The sequence below is a fragment of the Trematomus bernacchii genome, unplaced genomic scaffold (assembly GCF_902827165.1).
Source record: "Trematomus bernacchii unplaced genomic scaffold, fTreBer1.1, whole genome shotgun sequence".
In the NCBI taxonomy this organism is placed as follows: domain Eukaryota; kingdom Metazoa; phylum Chordata; class Actinopteri; order Perciformes; family Nototheniidae; genus Trematomus; species Trematomus bernacchii.
In genome coordinates, this window is record NW_022987698.1 from 6570722 (window position 1) to 6587218 (window position 16497).

Here is a 16497-nt window from a genome sequence, read left to right on the forward strand (position 1 = left end):
AAACAGTGACTCGATCAATAACTAAAAAACAGTTTTGTATCAAACACATTTATTTATTTCTATCAACAGGTATGTACAGATTCAGGTAACAAGTGCATTGTCCCTTCAGAATTCAAACAACACAATGGATAATTATTTAAAAATCTACAAATTAACAACAAACATGCTTTGTTTTTTGTCCTTTTCTAACCTTACTTGGTCTTTACATAAATTAAATTATAAAACGTTTACTCCACAAACATACATACAGTCTAAATTATTCACCTACTGTATTCTGACAGAAAATACAAACTGTTATTTATTTGCACCTTTCAGCTTTTGCTACACTCCAGGTCATACTCATGTATCCATTTGCATGTCATATTTCATTCTCTTTAAAAAACTCTAAAAAATACACATTTTAATGATAAACTTTCACAACTTCTACAAGCACACAGTTAGACAGGTAATAACACAACACTTCAGGGCAATGACTAACTTTTTAAGAACAGTACATGTAACGCCAAACATATTGTTTTGTATTATTCACTACCAAAACAGAATAACATACGAGGCTCGTACTTGCTGTTTATGTATTTAATACACGATAAAAGGAAATGGAGGACCCTACTTTGTTAGTGTCTGTGTTTAAGTGTTTCTCTGAGAAACACAGTGGTTATATTATAGCTTTCATCAAACACCTCTCACTTCTCCCCAAAAAGCAGCATTCTCTTTGACAGAACAGACGCACATCCTAGTTCCAAATCCATTTAAGAGCACGAGGGGAGCCGTTTGTAGGTTAGGAAGACACAGTTAGAGAACCGCAGAGCTTTAAGTAGTCCCTTCTTTTCTCTGTTTGGCTCAGACCCTGACGACTGGGGTTGTAGCTGTGAGGGGCGCGGTGGACCCGGTGTCGTAGTCAAAGTCAATCATGGTGTGGTTGGAAGTGCCGATGCTGCTAAGGGAAGTGCCGGTGCCCATCTGTCTGTCCCGCAGACTTTGCAGGTAGCTCTGAGAAAAACAACACAGGGAGAGATGAGCCAGGTACACACAAAAAGGGACATCAGCAAGAATTTCATGGCATTAGTTAGGCTTAGGCCTGTCCCGACAACTACTTTAGTGAGACGCTATCTTGTGCCAAGAATACATGGTGGTTAACAATATTATTGTTTTTCGTTAGTGTCATGACAGACCTAGGCTTACTGGTGAGATAAAACTGATGCCATACAAGCAAACTAATGAGTATCTACAGCACACGCCATGTTGGGTGACACTGACCGGTGCCAGTAGATCCCCAGCGTAACGTTTCACTGGGGTGGGTTTACGGCGGTACGTGCCTTCCTGCCCACCTGCCTGCTGTCGCTTCTTGGCGTCCTTCTCTCGAATCCGCATCAGCTGGACTCTCTTCTGTCTCCGACTGATAACCACTACAAGAAGAAGGGAAAAATCAAAGGCATTTTTGTAACGTCACATCATGGTTTAAATAAAAACTGACAAAAACTGTGAGAAGCACAAGTTGAAAATGTGTGTTTGTTAAATACTAACTTAAAACATCTGGGCCCATATTTATCAATTGGCAAGAAATTGGGATTTTTCTAACAAATTGAAAAGGGGCAGAGCTAGGTCTCTCATTGGCTGTTCCTGCTCTGTGAATACGTGTTACTATTTCACCTAGTTGGAGTAAGTCGCCTGATATTTGTGAAGACACATTTATTCCTCTGTTTTTAAGTGCAATTCTTGAAAGTTGACATTTAGAACTCAAAGGCACATTATATTTCCTCCTTACCGTCAGTGTGCGAGAAGCTGTCATCTGTCAATTTCCACTGGACCAGTACTCCTATGAGGCTGAGGGCGGGCCAGATGCCCAGAATGACCCAGCTGTACCAGCACAGAGGTGGCCCGGTTGTAAGGCGCAAGCATTCGTACACGTGATTAGCCAACACCAGCATCTCCACAAAGTAATCAGCACACACTGTCATGATGGCTGCCCCGAACACCGCCGTGGAGATCATGGTGAAGAGCTTCTGCCACTGCAGTGTCAGCACAGCAAACAGCATGCCCGCCCCCAGAAGGGAACCCAGTGGGACCCAGACTGTGGTTGGAGTGTAGAACTGGTGAGTGACCAGTAGGGCGGCGAGAGCCAATAGGAGGCCCAGAAGCAGGCCGGTCATGAAGAGGCCGACGCTTCGCACCAGCATAGTGACCAGGCCGCACAGCAGGCCGATGCCGAGGCCAATCCCGGCGCTGGCCTCTACGCTCAGCTGCGTGTCCAACACGTGCTCCTTGTGGCACAGCAAGAAGATGACGACGGAGCCGAACATCAGACCAGACAGGAACATGACCGCCTTGAAACAGCGGTAACCTAGAGGAGGACAAACCGGAAATAGTTACAATGAGGAATAAGGTGATGTAAAGATCAGAGGATAAGCATTTGTTCTTAAATATATATGTGAAAGGTACAAGCTCAACAAAGCAACTCTGGACACATACAGTGAGAATGTTTTTGTGTGAAACCACTAAGATCAAGTAAAAGCACACGTTTATCCAAATCGATTTGATATCTTTTAACGGTCCCCTATTATACTGTTTTTCATTACTTTATTATAGGTCTCAGATATATACAAAACATGTCTCTGAAGTGTTTGGCTCCAAATACCAAACAGATCACCCATTGTAGCATCCCATAATCCCCTCTGTTTCAGCCCTGTTTCAAAAGTGTCTGTTACTTTAGATGAAAATAAGGAGTCACTCCCCACGCCCCTCTGAGAGATATTTGGTTAAAAAGAACACAATGGTGTTCTGGGAGGAGATGCAGGTGATAAGGTGGGGGGGGGGTTACCTTGGTTGCTGATTGGCTAATGGTTACACAAGCCAAAAAAACGTTATGACATCATAAAGTGGCCAAAATCTGATCAGCTCATTTTCAGACAGGTTTTTATATAAATGGATCAGGACAGAAAGTGAGAGAATCTTTTTTCTTGAAACTTTCAGAACCTCTTTACACAGAGGGGACACATGTTTATGTATAAAAGAAAGGAAAAAGTGGATTTTGCATAATAGGTGACCTTTAAGGCAGTACTATGAAGCTACACGTGGCATTTTGATGGTGTGTTATTTCATCCCAAAAACATTTAGTTTGACCCTCCCTGATGTCATAGTCTATGGGGATCCTCACCAAAGAAGCAGTAGATGATGCCGAACAGGCAACACATGGAGCATATGACGGCAGGGATGACATCATACTTCCTCTCTATCTCCAAACTGCAGGCGTCGACCTCGACCGAGCCTGTCCCGGCCCCCTCGGTGCTCAGCCCGCTGAGGTCTGCCATTATGGGTGATTGCGGGAGGCTGGAGTTCGGGACAAGGGTGAAACTTCTGGTGACGTTATCTCAAGTCCATCTGAGCAGGTCTGGGGAAAGTAAAAGAAGAGGACATGTTTATGAAATACCGGAAAATGAAGAAATGGTGTGGTATCCTGATCAACACAGAAAACTGAAGTTCTCCAGGGTAAATGTGAAGTGTGAAACCTCCAGGTCAACTGTGACTTCTGCCTAGCTGCTCTGTATGCGCAGCTGTCATACACTCAACACAAAGCTATGCAACCCGGGCACACACAAGCAGCTCATTCACTCGCTTTAATCAATGAGACAGGCACCCTGGTGATCTCTGTCCTGTCTTAATAATGAGGGTCATAAACTCTGACAGCCATAAATGGTCGGTCTTCTGAGAAAAGTAATTGAATATACTTTTTTACATTTCTTCACAATTAACATCCATTTTTGTTTTGTTCTTTCCAACTAAACCCCCTACTTGACCATCTTCATTGTTTCAGCACTGTGAAAATGTTTATCAGGCATAAGAAGTAGGAATATTTTTTCAAATATGAACACAAGTCTTTCGGTTCATCCAACAAGAAAAAAAGATTCCCACATTTGAGATACACAGTTTTCACTACAGTAACAAGCTGATATCACATTTATGTAACACAATGCCTCAAACATTTTTAGTAGTTCTTTTTAATTTCACCTCAATTGGTACTATAGAAAAGCTACATTTGATATTCATTCTGCAGCGAGCCACAGAGGCTGCAGTGGGGCTGAGGGTCTGTGGGTGGACGGCTCGCTCCGAGGCCTCGTGTATGATCTCACCACAGCTGAGATCCGATTACAGCTCACTCACGTTTTCTGCTTGGGACAAACAGTCAGGAACAGTCCCTCCTGCCTTTATTCTTTGCTTTGTGCCAGATCTCTGTCTTCTCCGTCTATCCACTACCTCTCCTTCAACTGGAACGTTCCACACCTTAAATAATTTTCCTTTTTTACAGTAAAATGTGCCTTATTTGTTACAACTTCTACTTAGACACAGGGCTCTGTAATTTGTATGTCCTGCCTATGAATTACTTGACATGGAAAAAATGAGAGCTCATTGGAAAGTTTTCTTTCCTTCTTTAGTCTCTCGCAGATTTTCATAACCTGTCCCTGTCTCCCTCTTTCTGCTTCCCATCAGTGACAACGTCAATGTCGGATTCTTTACTGAAAGACGAGACACACATTTAGGATGTGGTCATTTAGAGTCCGGACAATATGATTTAGTGGAGGTTATATTATAGTGTATTTCCACTTTGAGGATATACGTTAATAGCTAAGATAATTTACTAAAGCAAGTCAAAAAGTAATATTGATAGAATGAGACAAAGGCAAAATAAAATATGTTCAAAGAAAAAGGAGCTCTGTGGATCTCAAGACTATAATCTTCACATCAACTCTATAGCCAACTTAAAATGAGGAACCAAACTTTGTTGCAGGAAATAATAAAACTACACACGGGGCTCAGGGCGGCACGGCGGCTTGGTGGTCAGCAGTGTCGCAAGAAGAGTTTAAATATAATCTCTATATTTGTGTCTGAGGACACTTGAGTTTAAGTAGTCTAAATGTTTTGTGATGGATTGGCTTCCCTTGCCCAATAAGCATGACTCCAGCCCCATGAACCCTGGATAAGAGGTTTAGAAAATGGATTGACAGACACAGGAAGCTTATTGTTCAGGGCTTTGGTCTCTTTACTGTGATCTTCTCCTCCATGTTGGGTTTGATTCAGTCAGGGTTGCATTGTGGAAGTGTTCAAATGTGAATGTGTACTTCCACAAAGGTATCTATAAGTGTACTTCTTACAGATTGCTATTGGTTGTCCCTGGAGCACTTTGCCCCAGCTGGCCTTTGTCCAATAGGACACGAATGCAGCGAAAGGCCACCTGGTTGGTTTGGATATGAAACACCTGCACCAGCCAGCTTCCTGCAGGGAAGAGTTTGAGAGTTTGTGACCTCTTGCTGTTTGTCGGTTTGTTTTATAGTGAGAAATGTGAAGCTTAAATAGTTATGGAGTAAGGTCAAATTCTATGCATTCCTCTAACAAACTACATGATGTAATTGTTGTATGTTACTCGGTAAATAGAGATCATTAACCTAATCTGCAGCACTTAAGTAAAACAAAAAGCACAGGTAATCTATTGTTCTCTAGATTTATACACAAATACACGTGATTTGATGTCTCTATCTTACAAAATATAAAAATATAGTAACATATCACTCAGTAGCCCTTTTTTCTTTTTACAGTAATTTCGGTTATTGGACACTAACAAGATTTTCTCTTGACTTTTTCTTTTGCTTCAAGAGAGCCACGACTTTGAATGAGCGCTTTGTGGTCTGCTTATTGATTCCAGTTAAACCATTATATGGTCAAATGTCAGAGTCTAATAGAAATCAATGAAGCCCAATGTCTTCCTCTCTAACACACATCATATTTGGATACTGTTTGATCTTCTATTGCAATTGGTCAGACTACTTTTTCGTTTACCAGGCGCTATGTGTGAACTAGTTTATAATTCATCACCATTTTAAAAGTAATTAACTTAACACCACAAGTTCACACATTTCCCCATGAGTCCGCCTCATGTTACCTCTCTGTCACAATGGTGTCCTATGTCTAGCAGGCTTGGAAGGCCTTGCTGCTGAGGGAGAATGGAGCCATTATGGGGCAAAACAAAGACTCTGAGGCCCATGCTGTGACCTCTAGTGGCACTAGAGGAAACCATGCGGACGAAAAAGGAGACCGCATGAAGATGGCTGAGAGCACCGAGGGGACTGGTAGATCCCGAGTGTTTGCTGTAAGATGTGTGCCAAGTATTTGCCTTCAGAGCGCTGGTGACTGATGGAGTTGGGGGGGGTCCTAACTATCTATCCTAATGACAGAGCTCTCTGGAGGCCCTTCCGATTCTTCTTCTTAGCTGAATTTTCTGCGAGCTGAAGTCGCCTGGCAACTAATTCAATACAACTCAATAAGACTGGGAGTCTTCGCTATAGCAGCTCTGTGAGGCTGCACTTACTTAGTTGAAGCTTGATGCCAACATCAGCTTGCTAAAATGCTCACAGTGAGAATGCTGATGCTTTGGAATAATTATTTAAGTTTTGTATGCTAAAAATGTCAGTAGAGCTAGGAAATTAATTTGTTTTCAGCTTTAAAACAAAGAACTGGACAACATTCAAAACTAAATCTCATAATAGTGCTAGATGAAGAGTCAGAGGATCACATTTGTCCTTAAAGGACCTTACATACAATAGATCTCATGGCAATCCATCAAAAGGTTTTTTATTAATATATTTCCCTCAAAAACATGTTGTCCTCCTCATTATGACGCCAAAGGATCACTAAGGTCAGAGGGATATTTCCACCAGGGACGATCCGTCCAATAGTTGGTGGACCGACTGACCGGCTGATTAAGGGCTAAAGAGTTTACAGAGTATTTCATTTCCAGCAAGGACAAGCTTGATCAGTAGAGGTTTGAAATGTACCAAACCCCTTTTCTTGGAGTCCAATGGTGAGAAAATAGAAAAACAAAACACACAATTGCCTCTAGAAGTATCACTTACGTTTACTTAAGCGGCAGCAGGAGGAACTGTGAATTGACAAACAATAAGCATTAGCTGCAAATGAGCTATTGTAATATTATGTTACCCTTCAAACAAAAACCTGCCCAGGAGTATACTCCCCCTGAACAAACACTGCGGGGGGCTGAGCCGACTGAGTGCTCAGCTGCTGAGGAACAGGCTGGGCTGACTAAAAGAGTTCCCCACATAGCAAATTTGGGTGTGTTTGAAGAAGAGTTGGGTGGGCGTGTGTGTTCAGATCCAAGGATTCTGCAAGGGCTCCTCCAACTTGACGGCTAGGGCCAGCTGAGAAACTGAAATCCTGCCGTATTATGACCTGGCTGTCTGACAACTTCACTCGGAAGACTCTACCAAGAATGTGAGACGTGCCGGGGTCTGCGCTCTGCAGTTGTAGCAATAAATCTCACCACCTTCAGCTGAACACTCTAACCAGCTGAAGGAACCATGGGAATAAAGGTTATGTTCACAGTGGGGGTCATTAAAACGGCTATAACCCCCATACTATAAAGATGGATGATCATCGTCACAATAACATCCGCATTAATTCTCATATTGAGCAAGACATCATATGGGCCACAATTGAGCTTCCTGTCTCTCCATAGCAGGAAGCTCAGGACCAGAAGAGGAAGTGGAACATCAGCTTTCAGCAGGAACTGACCCTCGTGTTGTGACAGAGAGCAGACAGGAACAAAAAGATGAACCATCAACACTGAAACATCGCTTCATCTCAACAACAGCACTGCCTAGATTCAAATGAGTCTGGGAAACACGATGCATCTACCTACAGTATGCTCTTCACTGCCATGAAAGCTAGCATTGTCAACACAAACAACTAGTTCTAAGCAAATTGGTTCTTATAGGGAAACAGCAGGAACGGCAACCTTGCAATTTTATGAAAACAAGCTTTTAATCTGTCTGGCAAACACGCTAATCTTTATAACACTTGCCATTGTGTCTCTGATTACGCGATGGAAAATATTGCAGCATGGAGTTGGTGTGATGTAACAACTTGCGTAATGAACAAAGCACCACATGATAGTAAATGTTAGGGATGCTCCGATCGCCAATTTTGGGGGCGATCGCCGGAATCAGTATCTGCTAGGGCTGTGCAATTAATCGTATTTTAATCGCAATCACGATTTTGGCCTGCCACAATTACGAAAACAACATAATCGAAAAAAACAATTATTTAGCTTTGCTAGGTTGTGACAGTGCAACATATTTGATCTAATTAATTTTGGTCTCATTTATTTGTATTTATCATATTTATATATGTTTAGTAGCTTGGGGAAGTGCGCTCCAAAAATATTTGTTGATCTTGTTTATTGGTATTTATTATTTTGATATTATTTATTTAAATGTATCATTTATATTATTTATTTTTGTATTGGTTTTTCAGTTGAATTATACGTTCAGGGTACTCAACAGTTAAAAATATACTGTTCAAATTATTATTTGAATTTGTTTTAAAGTTCAATAAATGGATTTTTTCAAAGTCAATGAATAATCGTATTTAATAATCGTGATATCAATTATTGACCCAAATAATCGTGATTATGATTTTTGCCATAATCGCACAGCCCTAGTATCTGCCGATACCGATCGCCGATCCGATCGAGTGGGCGGGGCCTAAATGGAAGATTTAAACATCACTTTAAATCTTCCATTTAAAGTGATGTTTAAAACTCAGTTAATGGGGCTCATTCACTGGAGCTTCCACAAACAACAATCAACTTAATTATTACATTCAAATTATGTATATTATTCAAGTTTACATTCACTTTGGATAATACCACGGGAGAAATGAGCAAGCGCTCTCTTTTCCTCTCTCTCCCTCTCTCTCTCCCCCCCTCTCTCCCTCTCCTGACAGCCCGTCAGTATCGTCTCATGCAGCTCACTGATCCAGTAATGTGTGAGGCCGACAGTGAAGAATAAACATATTTATAACTAGTTTAGCTTGTTCCAGAGGTAGATAAAATAGCTAAGTGTGTTAGGTCTAACTCTTGTGTGTTTCACTCCGCTCACCGGTCCATCACAGCGGGTGGAGCTGCAGGATTTCTGCTTCACACACACGTTGCATACCGCTATTTTATTGTCTTTTTCGGACACCTTAAAATAATGCCAGACCGGTGAAGCCATTTTGGCGAGCTTGTTTTGCCGCGTACAGAGAAAAGTGTCATGTATTTTACGTCATGCGATCGGCCCTCGCGATCGGCATGTTTAGAGAGCACCGATTGATCGGTAGAGAGTGAGTATCGGCAGATCTCGATCGGTGACCGATCGATCGGAGCATCCCTAGTAAATGTACTCTATTTGCCAGGCTTTAAATGCTTTCAGGCTTTGTAAATGTTATTGATATCCTCTCCATATATATATATGTAAAATACACAATGATGCAATGATCATAAAAGTGCATAAATGTACAAATCAAAAAATAAAACGTAGACACATCCGCAAGTAAATAAATAAAGATATTAAACTAGATCATTGCGATGGATATTTGGGACTTCAATTTCAGCCCGAGCTTCAAAACCTGAGATAAAGCAATTACGTTGTATTTTCAGAGCTCTGTTGTGCTATGCACACACTGCAAAGTTAACTGTGTCACAGTGCATCTTCAATGTGGGTGTGTTCACAACTGTATATTATATATCAGGGGTCGGCAACCCCTGGCACGCGTGCCACCAATGGCACGCGGCACCGTAACCAGTGGCACACTAGGAATAAGTGGAATAAGTGTACAAAATATTTATTTTATTTTCGGATCCTGAACGAGACCGCCGCCAGAGCGCGTCTCCCCGTTACCTGCAGAAGGAAGCCAAGCACGCAACGCAGCCCCACTCTCTTTAACTCCAGGCGACTTTCTGCCGCTTTCCTCCGTAATGCAGTGCTGATAGTTTCACCACAGAGGAAAGCACTTCACAAATTGCATTACCCATAAGGAGCTGTAAAAATGCCACAGTTTTTGTGTGGCGATCGATATCGGCCGATACTCACTCTCTGCCGATCGATCGGTGCTCTCTAAAAAGGCCGATCGCGAGACGTAACATACATGACACTTTTCTCTGTGTGCGGCAAAACAAGCTCGCCAAAATCGCTTCACCAGTCTGGCAGTATTTTAAGGTGTCCGAAAATGACAATAAAATAGCGGTTTGCAACGTGTGTGTGAAGCAGAAATCCTGCAGCTCCACCCGCTGTGACGGACCGGTGAGCGGAGCGAAACACACAAGAGTTAGACCTAACACACTTAGCTATTTGATCTACCTTTGGAACTAGTTATAAATATATTTATTCTTCACTGTCACTCATTACTGGATCAGTGAGCTGCATGAGATACTGACAGGCTGTCAGGAGAGAGAGAGAGAGGGAGAGAGAGCGGGAGAGAGGAAAAGAGAGCGCTTCAGCTCATTTCTCCCCTGTTATTATCCAAAGTTAATGTAAACTTGAATAATGTAGGCTACTTCATTTGAATGTAACAATTATGTTGGTTGTTGTTTGTGGAAGCGCCAGTGAATGAGCCCCATTAACTGAGTTTTAAACATCACTTTACACGAGTGTTTTCGTCGAGCTCTTCAAACCCCCCCCCACCCGTTGATAATTCACGATCGTCGGCACGCTGATAAACATTTTTTTTTAGAATGGCACTTCATATCAAAAAGGTTGCCGACCCCTGTTATATATAATAGGAAACGTCCCTGGGTGGGCTTGAACCACCAACCTTTCGGTTAACAGCCGAACGCGCTAACCAATTGCGCCACAGAGACATGTTATGCTTCTGAACGGGCGTGGCATGGATCCCTGTCCACACCCACTTTCATTTGCTCTTTGCTTCAAGAAGTTTGTTTTCCTAGAATACAGAAAAGTAGAAGTTGACTCAAATTAAACCTGTGGAAGCTAAATGTGTGCCAGTTCTTAAAGCTTTAGTGTCTTCAATTTTTGTCGAAAGAAGGACATACAGCAACTGATAATGAATGTGTAACAGTTATACTTTTGTTACTGGTTTCCTGGAACCTTGCCCCTGAACACGTCAACTGTCATGTTACCTTACATGTTTATTCAAACAGAAAACGTCCCTGGGTGGGCTTGAACCACCAACCTTTCGGTTAACAGCCGAACGCGCTAACCAATTGCGCCACAGAGACATGCCTGCCCTCAAGAAAGGGGCGTGCAATTTAGCTCAGCCCCCACCCTCATTCATTTGCTATATGCTTCAAGAGGTCTGTTCTCCTTCCTGCCATACAGAAGAGTATAATGGCGCATTTCCACCATGGCGCGGAGCGCGGTTTAAGCGTGCCGTGTCGTGCCGTGCCCGTTTTTGGTTGCGCTTCCACTAGGCCTAGGTACGGCCCGGCCCGGCCCGGCCCGGGGCCACTTTTTCACCTCTTTTCTGGCCCGACAAAATTGTGGTTCTATCGGGGCCAACAAACAGGGCTGAGTCGGGCTGAGTATGCTAAACTAGAGAGAGCATCGCTGGCAAGGGGGCTACAACTACAACAAGATGGACATATTTGACCGTGATTTAATTGTAATACACGTTTCAAAATGATGCCGAAGTAACAACATACTGATACCGGTGAGTAAAAACCATGAATTAATGCTTTGTCAAGTCTGCAGACAGACGGCAGGCGAAAAACCTTTTAAAATGCGTGTTTTCTAAATGGAGATTGGCTAAGCTAACGCAGTATATGCTCCGACCGTCCACACTCACAACAACGGCCTATACAGACATAAATAAAGCAGCGACTGTACTCGCCATGACACAGGCAGTCTGTGGTGTGTACTTGTTTAACTTTTGTCGAGTTTCTGAACATATATAAGGAGCTGTGAGCTCTGAGTGCTAACAGCTAACGGCTGTGTTGTTTTTCTGGGGTTCTCATTGAAGATGACGTCACGGCTCCGCCTACACTGCGTTACTATAGTAACTACCCCAGTTCCTAAACTGTAATGGAAGCGCAGCATGAAGTGAGCCGGCCCTGTTAAGGCCCAACGCGGCCAAGCAGTACTGAGCGTGGCCGAGGCCGACCGTGTGGTGGAAATGCGCCATAAGTTGCCTAAAATCAAACCTGTGGAAGCTGAATGTGTGCTAGTCTTAAAGCTTTAGTTTTTAAATATTATCGATATAAGGACATACATGATGATGCGTAACAGTTAAGTTCTTACTTATGATGCTGGTTTCTCAGAAGCTTACAATCTTAACATAATACCTCGCTAAGGTGCCATTAAAGGGCCAAACGTAATCAGGCATAACGTCAGAGAGGCTTTGTGCATTTGTGCATCTGTGATAAATGTATCATATATTCATCTTCATCTGTATTCAGGTCTGTTCTCTACAGAAGCAGCCTTTCAAGTATGTCACATGGTCTTTCCCTACTCATCAGTTGCTAAATCAAAAGAGATTTACCAGTACATGGACTTAAAATCAACTACATGACAAGATGTGATACAAACATATGCACTTGGATGAAACACACCTTTATTGAACTAAAATAAAGGGGTTTTCAAAATTTGATTGGATTTGCCTCCAAGTGCTGACTCAATCCACCCTACTACATTTCTATTGCACACAGCACAGAAAGTGTTTCAACGTCTTCATTACTTCTTTAGAGTTATGCACATTGACAACATATTTAATGAGACACAATTGGCAGTTGACTAGTCACCATCTTCCTGGCAGATGTAATGTAGGACTCAAACTGAAGTCTCCTATTTCCCAAAAATATCAAGTTCCTAATTCTGCCTGCTAAATATGCTGCACTCTAGCCATGGACCCAAATAATAGTCACTTGGCAATATTTAATAAAGAAGTAGGCCTTTCCTCATAATCTCTCAATCTCAGGCCTGATTAAAGTCTTAACAATGGAGGCCTTTCAACTTAAAAATGCAGAGAGCTACTTAAAGAGAGGCATGAGAAAGATCAGAAACACAATAAGGAGCCTTTTCAAGAGTCACATGTTGATGGTGCATGCGCGTGTAATGTACATTAGAAATACACATGGCAATACAACATGTTAGGAGTTATATCCATCTACCAAGAGAACACTGTATGCTGCAGTAAATTGAAGCAGTTATCCAGCAGCAGAAGGAACAGTGTGGAGCGTGTGCAGCTAGGTGGGGCAGCTCCATAACGCTCTATTAGGGTTTGTGGTGGAGAGCAGCATTTAGTAGGCGGCGCGGTGGAGTCCATATGTTAGTGAGGGCATGACAGTGAGGCACTGTGTATGAGATAATATATTCTGCTAATGAACACTAGGTTGGATTAGAGCAGAAGAAAGGAACAACGTCCAACCAGTTACAAGAGTGTGCTGTGTGAAGTCAATCTGGGAAAATGTCATACGGCAATAATGATATTTATTATATTAAAACTGGTTTAGCTCTCATCAAACTTGGGTGTTTTATTTATTTTTACAGGGTTAAAGAGTTTCTTAGGCAGACTGTCAAAGTAAAATCCGATAAAACTGATTAACTTATAATACTTTGTAGAAATGTTTGCTGTAGTGCCAGAGTCAGTAGCGCTTCACTTCAGACCTCCATGCAGTGCCTATATATGTCTGCAGCTCTATCATTTAGAGCAGCCATTTACCGTCTTTTTCAAATTCCAGTTCAAAATAATTGTACCTCCTACAGCGATCTCAAGAGCCTAAAATATCACGTGTGCCCTTTATTTTCCAAGCAAACTTACACCCCTCTCATGTCATAATAACTACAACCTATGTTTAAAGGGCTATAAGTAGCCCATGGATGTTTCAAAATGACTGGAATCAGTTGTTATGTGGTTTCCATGTGACAATGGGGTTTCTCTTGCACCCAGGAGTCTCAGAATCCTTCCATCTCTGAGTCTCACGGGAAATAAGGTCGATGCTCAGCCATGATACATTTTCTTTTAGTTACGCTTTAGTTTGTCATTTAATATGTAATGCAGGAAGACAAAGGGATCATCTGCATTTGCCGATGAAGGCAGATTATACAAAACAGCTCTCCCATAACTGCTCATATTCATTGTGACAAGCGTAGAGTACCTCCTCAGTACACAATGTCCATGTGTCGTCCATATGGACAGATGGAGGAGGCCTGAGCATGTGGCCTGACTAGGCATGGGATGGTAAGAATTTAATGTCCCCACTATCCAAAATGATTCTGGTATGCTTGTGTGCCATGTTAACAGTTGTAAGCATACCTTGATAAGAAACAAGTATTTATATTGCAAAGATAAGACAGCTCGTTCTTAAATAAGGAAATAATTAATCCCTCTGCATAAATAATCAAAACTAAAGCAACGTTGTGTGCGTCTGTTCTTTCTTACCAGATGATATATCGTCCCATCCCTAGGCCTGACAATGTTGGAGTGCTTACCAAACAATTCTGAAAACCCCTGACGTAAACCCACCTGAATGAAAGCAATTTTTTAAGTTACCATAGTAATGAAGTTCGTCTTTTTTTACTGCCACAACAACTGAAAAGAAATAAGAGATTTTTTTATTGAGTGCTATCAGACAGCTTTTGACAAACATATTTGTTTTATTATGTAGAGTAAAAAGTAAGAATTGTGTATTTCATTCAACTTATTACTATAAATCATAGAGTTGGCCATTTCAGATAAGTTTGTTACTGCTGATAAAGCCAGCCAATACCTTAAGAAGAATAGACCTTTGCCTGGCCTTTTTGTCTAAAGGGGGGAAAGATCGCTTGTGTTTGAAGAGGAAAGCCGATCCAAACACAGTAATTACCCAAACTTTAAATTAAAGCCGGTCCTCATAAAATGGGAATTCCTACTTTTCTGTGTGGCTCAGCTGCTCTTGCTGTGTACACTCTCTGTCCCTAAAAACACTCTTTTAAAGTATTTTAAATAATAATCGTTAAACATAAGAGGAGTCACCATAGCATAGAACGAGACAAAAACAACACTCTTGGGTCCTTGCTAATTAAAAGGCACCACACATAACAACATGTGTAGTCTAACTTTCATTAACCCCTGCGCTCTATGCCTTCTTTCCTGCCTTCTCTCTTTCCCAGAGCAGGGAAGGGCTTCCTCTCTGCCTTTTCAAAGGTGTAAAACCATCTGGTGCAGGCTGACAGTGAAGTAGATGGGGTGGTGCACTTGGGGGGGTAACTACAGACTGCAGTCCCCAGTAAAGACAGGACATGTAGGCTGTCATCTCAAGACAAAAACCCAAAAGGCACTCCCACCCTGGATCACACAGCAGAACCGCAGGGAGAATGCATGCCAACGTGGGCTATAAAGAGACATATGTTTGCCTAAAAGATGAGGGAAGCTTCCATATGCTTATTCTACACTATTCAACTTTGCCAAACAATGTTATAACACATGACTGGATTTAAAACTATTAAAAACTCAAATAAGAATGTAGTTATTATGTTAAGTACTACAGGCCACTTGCCTCTTCCAATGGCAGAACTTTCATATCACTAACTTATTCCCAGCCAGTCCTGATCAAAGCCCAGCACTGGGGAATTTTGGGCTACATGTTTGGTTCAGTGCACACCAATAAAGACATTATTATTCTGGATGATTATGTCCTTGTCCTCAAAGGCTGAAGGATAAATTGCATTGTGTGCTTCAAGTGTAAAATGTAAAAGGGGAGCAGCCATGGAAGCAGACAGGCTGGCTACGTGTTATTACAAATATTTCCAGCTGTAGAGTTTGGCACTCATCAGGCAGGACCTGAGGTGGAATCGCTCGACTACAATCAGTCATTATCGGTAAATGGAGTAACATACTCAAATGTCATCTGAAAAAGAAAAGCAGTCAGACAACCAAACCTGTAAATACAAAGAATGATCTAGTCATGTGGAGATCTGAAACACATTTTCTTTCTTCAGTAAATTATTTTAAAACTTACCGCTGAGCCTGGCTGTTCGGCAGTTGTAACTTCTCCTTGACAATCTGCTCTGTCAAACAGGAAAAACACCCCACCATTCACCGACAAAAAGCGGCGGTAGGGTACCAGGGTAAACCGGTTTTCTCCCAACGTCTCCCTAGGCTCTTTTTAAACTTCACACACTAGCATTAAACCGACAACAACGGCATCATTATTGTCCCAACCCTGCCTCAGGCAAACGTTTTGAACGCAAACATGGCTGTGAGTGCAGATGTGAGGAGGACGGTTAGCTGGTTTCCATTCTCCCTCACTTCGTGTCTAACCGTTGGAGTTCCCGTCTGTGACTCCACAAACCAAACTACTCCCTCCTCCTCCTCCTCCTCCTCCTCCTCCTCCTCTCTGGAAAATCTTAACTAACCTCCCTCACACACCTCCCCTCTCCCATTTCTCGTCGCTGAAGTAAACGGCACTTAAAAAAACAAAGGAGGAAAAGTTTCCCTCCGAGGCAATCCCCCAATCCCCCTCTCTATCTCCATCCAGCAGCGTCGTCAGAAGCGGAGGGAGGGGTGAGGGGGCTCAGCAACAGATGAGCGAGGCCCTAGCTTTAATGAGCTAGCTGGCTATACCCGAGCTCCTGTAATAAACTCACCCTGATTTTACTTTGATTTTTTAAAGTGTTTGTGTTTGACACAAAATAAATCAAATATTAGTCACATTAGTCAATTTACAGAAAACCCTTG

The 16497-nt window shown here is 42.2% G+C and overlaps 1 protein-coding gene and 2 non-coding genes across 5 annotated transcripts; all 3 read right to left on the bottom strand.

The window, feature by feature from the left end:
* Positions 1-32: 32 nt before the first annotated feature.
* LOC117489844 (transmembrane protein 198-like) lies at positions 33-16154 on the bottom strand. 3 transcript variants are annotated; one of them, XM_034139390.1, is made up of 5 exons: positions 15779-16154; positions 3155-3388; positions 1766-2341; positions 1329-1406; positions 33-990 (listed from the first exon to the last, which is right to left on the bottom strand). In XM_034139390.1, exons 2-5 carry the CDS (start codon positions 3306-3308, stop codon positions 938-940), a joined length of 861 nt encoding a protein of 286 aa, XP_033995281.1. In that variant the 5' UTR covers positions 3309-3388; positions 15779-16154; the 3' UTR covers positions 33-937. The 3 variants fall into 3 exon arrangements, with proteins under 3 accessions (XP_033995281.1, XP_033995280.1, XP_033995279.1); XM_034139389.1 differs by having other exon boundaries at positions 1317-1406; XM_034139388.1 differs by having other exon boundaries at positions 1258-1406; positions 15779-16153.
* On the bottom strand, positions 10611-10684 carry trnan-guu. The gene has a single exon. It is a non-coding gene; the product is annotated as a tRNA-Asn (tRNA).
* trnan-guu lies at positions 10989-11062 on the bottom strand. The gene has a single exon. It is a non-coding gene; the product is annotated as a tRNA-Asn (tRNA).
* Positions 16155-16497: the final 343 nt, after the last annotated feature.